Consider the following 9,386-nt stretch of genomic DNA (forward strand, 5'->3'; position numbering starts at 1 on the left):
AGCATTACACTTGTACCTAGAGGAGACTGATATTAATCTTAAATGTATTGTGAAAGCAGAAAACAAAACTGCTGAAATTTATCTTAATCTTGTCAGAGTGAAAAAGTGGCAGAGCAAGTATTGTTACTTCTCTTTTTGCCATTTTGGTAGGAAACCTAAATATTCAAAGAAAAATGACTGAAACAACTTTTATTTTTACAGGATACATCTAACTAAAAGTACTTTATAACGCAAGAATTTGAAGTAATAATCAGGGGTAATTTTAGTATTGTAATCCATATGCTGAAGCGGCTTAAGAGGTGAGTTTAAAAGTAAATGTCCAATCTTGGCACGCAGACCACTAGGTATCCAGAAGCTCTGTGTGCGTGTGCTAGGTATCTTCATACACTCTGCAATCACATCTTAAGGATATGGATATATATATATATATATATATATATATATATATATATATATATATATATATATATATATATATATATATATATATATATATATATATATATATATATATATATATATATATATATATATATAATTAGCTAAAACTTATATTGTGACTATGGAACAATATCAAATAATGTTGTGTATGAAGCTTTAGTAGGTCTGCAGAGCTCCTGGGAGGATCATATAACACATGTAAGCAGTGGATAAACATATAGCTGAGTGCTAAAACACACTCCTGGCATATCTACCTGATGGAAACCTGTTTCCAAGCAAGGGCTTTCCTGGAGACCATATAATTCAGGAAATTTAGACAGATACATTACTGCCTTTTTCCTCTATTGTCTCGTTCTCAATGGATGTCCTTGCACCACACAAGCCCTTGGAAGTAATGTGTTTGTTGCATCCTCCCTGAAGCAGACTGTTGATTACATTTAGAAAAATGGTCAAAGTGCCTTCCTAGTCTGGCATGCTTTCAGGGAACATGCAAATGATCTTCTCAGCATCCTGCTTTTAATACTGGAGAACCCAGGCAATAGTTATTTTGCTGTCCTACTTTTAGCTCAATATGGTCATGACTGTATGAACTTGTGCGTCAGATCCCTGTTGTTTTCCTGCTGGTAGTCTATCAGGTACTCTAGAGTAGGTTTGGTGTCACCTAAACTCGGTCACTTAAACCTCACCCCAGTGGCGGCTCCTGAAAAAAATCTCAGGGGGGGCAATTTTTATGATATCGACTAAAATGACCCATTTAATGAGTACATCAAACAACACAATTTTAATTTAAATTTAAAATGAACAACCATATTCTGGCCATTTGTATAGATTTGTAAAAATGAACATGAACAGATTTTTTTTTTTTTTTGAATGAATGAATGAAAAATAACTATTGAAAACAACAACTGTAAACTGATTGGGGGGGTGGGCTAAAGAGAGAAAGAGAGGGGGATGGAGAAAGAGAGTAAATATGGTTAAGGGTTCTTATTTGTACAAGAACTTTGCTCGTCTGTCTTTCTGAGTGGCCTGTCAGCCACGACTTGCGCTGGAACCAACTCCGACAAAAAGTCCTGTTGTATGCTTTTGACTTCTCCTTCGTTGCCTGGGTTAGTTGAATTTCGGGCTTGTCAGGTCCCAACTCTTTAACTTGCAGTTTTTCTGCCATTGTCCTTCTGGCAAAAGGGTAGGTTAGAAGCGATCTAACCGAATTTGGGGGAGGCTGTGCCTCAACCGTTAACAATACCGCTGCCATCGTCTCTCTCTGACCTTATAGCTCACTTAGGCTACTGACTGAGGTAAAATTCTAGAACAGCAAATCTTCGCGCGTTTTCTGCAGGGGCGCAATTTTAAGCGCCCCCAAACCATTTAATTCAGCGACGCTGATAGGTCAAATATTTATTATTTTCCCCTGGCAACCATTTAATGATAGGCTATTTCGCTGCATATCAAGGGCGCTTTGACGAGCGCCCCAGAAGAAGAAAAACACCGTTTGTTGGTTGAACTTTAATGAGTCAGCTGGTGAAAATGTTAAAATACGCCTGGCTGTATATGGGCACACACATAGTAAAACTATCATTGATGAATTTTTTAAAAATATATATTTTTACTCCTCCACATTTGGGGGGGCGGAGCCCGAGCGCCCCCTATGGGCCAGCCGCCACTGCCTCACCCCCTTCTTCCTTCTCCATGTTTCCGCGTGCTTCAGCACAGAGAATCGTCTGATCATTAGGGTTTTCCAGTTAATATTGTAGGGGTTTACCTTGCTATATAAGTCTCATTCATTCTACTGTTGTTGCAAATTGGCAGTATACAACTAAAATTGAATTAAAATAAACTGAACACTTCAGTTGATCCTGTACTGTCATTTGATCTGTTACTTTTTTGAAGAATTGTGCATTTCTGGTCTGTTCCTTTCTACCTTCCTTCACAGAAATAAACTGTAAGATCCTTCAGTCTCTATCCTACTCCTCCTCTGCTACTACATCCAGCTGTCATCTGAATGGTGGTACACCAGCTCATTCACTGTTTTTTTTTTTTTTTTTTTTTTTTTTCCCCCCCCTAAGGCTTCTTTATTTGTGCTTCTTCTTATTTTCCTTTCTCTTTGTCCTAGTTGCCCTTTCTTTCCTTTTTTTTTCTCTTTTGAACTTTGCAACCATGCCAGGGCTTTTTTTGGGGGTTTTTTTTTGGTTTTTTTTACATCATTTTGCTTACCACTGAATATATCAGGGTAGGATGCAAAAAAACACGCTGTAAAATAGCCCTTTGGGACATCAAACCAGCAGTTCTTGCCCAGTCTTTTGAAACTTTTCCTTGCTGCACTATGACCCATTGTGTCACAGGCTGGGTCTCCGACCCAGCACTTTGAGTTTTCTTTGTATTGTTCTTATTTTTTGAGATGTTGTTAGTTTTGTGTTATTTCCTATTTGCCTTTAGTTTAGGCAGTTATTGCTCCTGGGTTTTCTGTTTGAGTTCTTGCATTATTCATCACGTATTTGGTATGTTAGGTTTGTATTGTCATGTCTAGTTTTAGTGTTTCCTGTTTTATTCTGACAGTGTCATGTGTTCTTTGGTCATTGTATTTAGTTTCACTCCTCCTGGTCCTGTCATTAGATTCATGTCAGTCAGCTGTTTCCTCATGTGTCGCCACTTCCCCTGATCACCTCATGTCTGTATTTAAGCCTTTTGTTTTCTTCATGCCATTGTCAGTTCGTCTGTTTATTCTCACCAGAGTTACAGTCATAGTCATAGCCTGTTTATTTTCCACCTTGGTCATAGTTATAGTTTTTGGTCTTAGTACCTTCAATGTTTTGTTTCTTAGTGTTTTGCCTGTTTGCTTTGGTCTCTTGGTTCATTTCCTGCCGTCATCGCAATAAAGGTTCACTTTTCTGTTAATCATTACTATTCCTCGTCATCATCTGCTTTTGGGTCCTGTTTCCGCACACATCGGCGCACCCCGCCGTGACAGAACGAACTGACCAGTCATGGACCCAGCAGACTCTGCTCTCACCGAGTGTCTGGAGGAGATGGCTCAGATCCAAGCGATCCTCAACCGCGTCCTCACAGCGCCCGATTTGAAGAGCAAGCTGGTAATGATTAACGCTGCTGAAGCTATTATGGAGAGGGATCCCCGCCTTCTCCAGCTCCCGGACTCACCTGCCATAGTTGATGCCTTTACGAGGATAAAGGAGATGCTGCAGGCCCAGGGACTGTCGAGTCAGGAAATGGCTTCCAGCACCCACCAGTCACAACAACCCCACAATCAGTCATCTCCATTGCTGCCTCCGGAACCTGAGTGTGTTCGTGTCGGTTCGCTGAGATTCGCCGCAGCGTCACCACCTCTCAGCTCACCAGTTTCCACACCCTCATCACAGTCTCGCCATACTCCTGTCACAGTTCAGCGCGAGGAAGCGCCGCACACCATAGACTTGGACGACGACGAGCGCCAGTCTATATTCTGCGCTCTCTTGGAGGAGGAGCTCCGGTGGAAGCCGTGGCTCATTCCGGAGCACGAGCACTCTTTCCGGGGAACTCGACTGGCTCTCGGGGGACCTCGGAGTTACCAGGGACTTCCGCCCATCGCTCCGCCGTCTCCCACTCCTAAGAAAAAGCGGCGTGCGCGCCACCGACGCCCCGTATCACAAACGCAACCCGGCTATACAGAGACTGTTTGCCCTGGAAAAGCTAGCCATCAGGCTCAGCTAAGATGCTGTGGGACTGCTATCCAGGCCGGTTTGGAGCCGGAGACGGAGGTACAGCTGGTGCAGCCAATTTCAGTGTCAGCCGGAGGGCCCGGGGAGCCCGTCCGGCCTCATGTTTCGTCTGCTGGAGGTTCAGGAGAACCCAGCCAGCCTCATGTTTCGTTTGCTGGAGGTTCAGGAGAACCCAGCCAGCTTCATGCTTCGTCTGCTGGAGGTTCAGGAGAACCCAGCCAGCTTCATGCTTCGTCTGCTGGAGGTTCAGAAGAATCCAGCCAGCTTCATGCCTCGTCAGCTGGAGGGCCCGAGGAGCCCATCCAGCCTCACGCCACATCAGCTGGAGGGCCCGAGGAGCCCATCCAGCCTCACGCCACGTCAGCTGGCGGGCCCGAGGAGCCCGTCCGGCCTCGCGCCACGTCAGCTGGCGGGCCCGAGGAGCCCGTCCGGCCTCGCGCCACGTCAGCTGGCGGGCCCGAGGAGCCCGTCCGGCCTCGCGCCACGTCAGCTGGCGGGCCCGAGGAGCCCGTCCGGCCTCGCGCCACGTCAGCTGGCGGGCCCGAGGAGCCCGTCCGGCCTCGCGCCACGTCAGCTGGCGGGCCCGAGGAGCCCGTCCGGCCTCACGCCACGTCTGCTGGGGGGCCTGAGGAGCCCGTCTGGCCGCCTTCTGCTTCACCACCTGTGGCTGCCTCACTGTCACCTGGTTCTGCCTCTGCTTCGCCCGGACCAGCTCCAGCCTGTGCTTCGTCAGCCGCAGCTCCAGCCTGTGCTTCGTCAGCCGCAGCTCCAGCCTGTGCTTCGTCAGCTGCAGCCTCAGGGCCTTCATCCTCGCCCGGTCCGGCCTCTGCATCAGCTGCTCCTGCTCCACCTGGTCCGGCTCCAGCCTCAGAGTCTTCGTCCTCGTCTGGCCCAGCCTCGTCAGAGTCTTCGTCCTCGTCTGGCCCGGCCTCGTCAGAGTCTTCGTCCTCGCCTGGTCCGGCCTCGTCAGAGTCTTCGTCCTCGCCTGGTCCGGCCTCGTCAGAGTCTTCGGCCTCGCCTGGTCCGGCCTCGTCAGAGTCTTCTGCTACGCCTGGTCCGGCCTCTGCTTCAGCGTCGCCTGGTCCTACGGCTGTTATGCCGCCGCCCAAGCCTCGCTCTGCACCTGGGAATCTTCGGCCACCTGCTGGACGTCACCGCCGTCGAGGTCGGCCACCTGAACTGTTTCTACGCCGTTGCCGTCCGCACGGTCGGCCACCTGAACTGTTTCTACGCCGTTGCCGTCCGCACGGTCGGCCCCCTGAACGGTTTCCATGTCGCCACCATTGCCGTCCGCACGGACGGCCCCCGGAACTGTTCGACCATGGACTTCTGTGCCGTCGGCCTCCGGGCCGGCCCCCTGATCACATGAACTATGATTTTCTGGACCGTCACCCTCCGGGTCGGCCCCCTGAGGAGTCATGAACTGTTCCCTGCGCTCCTGTGATTTTGATGGACGTTTTGTTTTTGTTTTTTTTGGCCTTGTTTCTGGCCCTCCGTCCTGGACCCCCACCGCCCGCCCTTGGTGGGTTGTTTTTGGTTTTGTTTTTCGAGGTTTTAGGGCGTCTGGTATCCGCCCTTAAGGGGGGGGCTCTGTCACAGGCTGGGTCTCCGACCCAGCACTTTGAGTTTTCTTTGTATTGTTCTTATTTTTTGAGATGTTGTTAGTTTTGTGTTATTTCCTATTTGCCTTTAGTTTAGGCAGTTATTGCTCCTGGGTTTTCTGTTTGAGTTCTTGCATTATTCATCACGTATTTGGTATGTTAGGTTTGTATTGTCATGTCTAGTCTAGAATCGTCTGATCATTAGGGTTTTCCAGTTAATATTGTAGGGGTTTACCTTGCTATATAAGTCTCATTCATTCTACTGTTGTTGCAAATTGGCAGTATACAACTAAAATTGAATTAAAATAAACTGAACACTTCAGTTGATCCTGTACTGTCATTTGATCTGTTACTTTTTTGAAGAATTGTGCATTTCTGGTCTGTTCCTTTCTACCTTCCTTCACAGAAATAAACTGTAAGATCCTTCAGTCTCTATCCTACTCCTCCTCTGCTACTACATCCAGCTGTCATCTGAATGGTGGTACACCAGCTCATTCACTGTTTTTTTTTTTTTTTTTTTTTTTTTTTTTTTTCCCCCCCCTAAGGCTTCTTTATTTGTGCTTCTTCTTATTTTCCTTTCTCTTTGTCCTAGTTGCCCTTTCTTTCCTTTTTTTTTCTCTTTTGAACTTTGCAACCATGCCAGGGCTTTTTTTGGGGGTTTTTTTTGGTTTTTTTTACATCATTTTGCTTACCACTGAATATATCAGGGTAGGATGCAAAAAAACACGCTGTAAAATAGCCCTTTGGGACATCAAACCAGCAGTTCTTGCCCAGTCTTTTGAAACTTTTCCTTGCTGCACTATGACCCATTGTGTCACAGGCTGGGTCTCCGACCCAGCACTTTGAGTTTTCTTTGTATTGTTCTTATTTTTTGAGATGTTGTTAGTTTTGTGTTATTTCCTATTTGCCTTTAGTTTAGGCAGTTATTGCTCCTGGGTTTTCTGTTTGAGTTCTTGCATTATTCATCACGTATTTGGTATGTTAGGTTTGTATTGTCATGTCTAGTTTTAGTGTTTCCTGTTTTATTCTGACAGTGTCATGTGTTCTTTGGTCATTGTATTTAGTTTCACTCCTCCTGGTCCTGTCATTAGATTCATGTCAGTCAGCTGTTTCCTCATGTGTCGCCACTTCCCCTGATCACCTCATGTCTGTATTTAAGCCTTTTGTTTTCTTCATGCCATTGTCAGTTCGTCTGTTTATTCTCACCAGAGTTACAGTCATAGTCATAGCCTGTTTATTTTCCACCTTGGTCATAGTTATAGTTTTTGGTCTTAGTACCTTCAATGTTTTGTTTCTTAGTGTTTTGCCTGTTTGCTTTGGTCTCTTGGTTCATTTCCTGCCGTCATCGCAATAAAGGTTCACTTTTCTGTTAATCATTACTATTCCTCGTCATCATCTGCTTTTGGGTCCTGTTTCCGCACACATCGGCGCACCCCGCCGTGACACATTGTTCCTCCTCTTCTTCCCGCCTTATTCATATACTCTTCTCTCGTCCAGCGATCTCACCTCTAGTGAACCCACACTCAGTGCCTTTCCCTTCCACCTCACCCACTTTCTTTTTTCTTTTGCCTTTTGATCCCACAGGCCTGCCTCAAAAGTGATTCTCAGAATCACCGGTGGCTCATCATTCCAGGGGTTTTGTGAAACTTTTTCATACTCTGGATTTGTATGCGTGTTGTGTGCCTCATCTATTTGGACAAAAATAAATATGACTGGTAACACAGTTGGAAAGAGGAACTTGAGTGATGATTACACTTCACAGTTCTCAGTAACTTCATATACGAGGAAGAAGGTAAACCAGACGAGAAAGAAAAACAAAATAATAAAATTAGTTGCAAAAAGGAGAAATTTAAAGGTTACTAGGAGTCACAGTTTGGGAGCGTTCTCATTTCCTTCGACAGCCTTTTCCCACAAAGTTTGGTTTCAGTGACACGTGTACGTATGGCTGACGGCAAGAAACTAATGGCCACACAAAGTCAGCAGTTTTAAATCTCACTACTTGTTTTTTTCCCTCCTTTATTCACAAATATAACACTATGCAGCTCAAACAGAAAATGCATCTATTTTAACCTCGTAAGCCCCAACGCCCCCAGATACGGGGGCAAAAGGCAGGACATCAGGTAGGCTTGGGGCTTAAGAGGTTAAGTCGATGATTATAAGAGCATCACATGTATTTGCAACTATATTTCAGTTATTAATGTAACTATTCATTTTACTTTCAGGTCAAGAGTGAAGGCCCTAAATTGGTGCCATTCTTCAAAGCAACCTGTGTATACTTTGTCCTGTGGCTGCCCACCTCAAGCCCATCTTGGTTCAGCGCCTTGATCAAATGCCTGCCCATCTTCTGCCTGTGGGTGTTTTTGCTGGCTCATGGCTTCACCTTTCTCTGTGCTCACTCCAGTGCCCGCAAGATCTTGGCTGGTCTAATCTTTTCTGCTCTGGGTGATGCCTTTCTCATCTGGCAGGAGCAGGGCTACTTTGTCCATGGTGAGGAAAAGCTCTGCATTTTAACAATTATCTCATCAGATGTAATTCAACCATATAACAATAAATGTCTAGGTGTGTCCATTTAAAAACATCTCTGTAAACAGCCATCAAATATTAACAGACATAACCCCTGGTTCAGGAATTGTTTTATCACCTGACTCCCCCTGGCTTCTTGGCCTTTTGAGCCCGTTGAAAACATTAATCAGAACCATTAGAAAGACTAAATAAAACTCAATGGAAGCAACTTGTATTAAAACCTAATTATGATTTCATGTATTATTTAATATTCTACAGGCCTTCTGATGTTTGCCATTACCCATATACTCTACTCTTCTGCTTTTGGGATGAAGCCCATTAACGTGCGTGCTGGGCTGGTGATCACTGCTGTATCCTTTCTGTGCTATATCCTGCTGTACCCCTACCTCTCTGGCCCCTTCACCTATTTGGTGGCCGTCTACATCGCCCTAATTGGTTTCATGGGCTGGAGGGCCATCGCAGGTTTGCAGCTGGCAAATGACCTGTGGACCTGGACCAAGTTGTCTGCCTGCCTGGGTGCCGTGCTCTTCATGGTCTCCGACCTCACCATTGCAGTCAACAAGTTCTGCTTCCCTGTGCCCCATTCGCGAGCCATCATCATGGCCACCTACTACGCTGCCCAGATGCTCATAGCACTGTCAGCTGTTGAGTGCCAGGACGTGGAGGTGGCCAGGAAGAGAACATGAGTTGCAGCAGTCTCCAAACCATGTGATTATGGACACATCTCACTGCCAGGTTCCCAGCCCCCAGCCTTCATCTCAGTGTGGTGCTCAAACACCGCTGGGCCACTACAGCCTTTACATCACCCTTCTGCCCCATTAGCGTTGTAATCTCACATGTGTCCTCTAACCAAGAAGATACAGTAGTATTATCTTCTGCCTCACCCAACAACAGTCCTACCTGCCTCCTCTAAAGATAGAATGGCTTTCAACCTAGTTACAAAGGTGATAAGTGCAGTAATATTAACCTGCTATGTAGAGAGTATTACATACTTTTAACTGGCTAATGGAAGCATGTCACTGGGCACCTTCAAGGAGTGTGTATGGGAGAGCAATGGGGTCTGTGTGCGCTGATGTATTTGATTTTTACCTCGCTTGGCACACAGTCCTTT

General features: G+C 46.0%; 1 protein-coding gene across 1 annotated transcript; it reads left to right on the top strand.

Moving 5' to 3' along the window:
• Window positions 1–1,891: 1,891 nt before the first annotated feature.
• On the top strand, window positions 1,892–9,105 carry tmem86a (transmembrane protein 86A; the record flags this gene model as incomplete). Its single annotated transcript, XM_085358922.1, has 3 exons — window positions 1,892–1,936; window positions 7,975–8,239; window positions 8,534–9,105. Coding segments are annotated over 3 exons (738 nt in total), but the record flags the coding sequence as incomplete, so codon positions are not given.
• Window positions 9,106–9,386: the final 281 nt, after the last annotated feature.

The sequence above is a fragment of the Diplotaxodon limnothrissa genome, linkage group LG7, assembly GCF_057381915.1.
Source record: "Diplotaxodon limnothrissa isolate DT_005_m linkage group LG7, D_limnothrissa_male_GT1.1, whole genome shotgun sequence".
In the NCBI taxonomy this organism is placed as follows: domain Eukaryota; kingdom Metazoa; phylum Chordata; class Actinopteri; order Cichliformes; family Cichlidae; genus Diplotaxodon; species Diplotaxodon limnothrissa.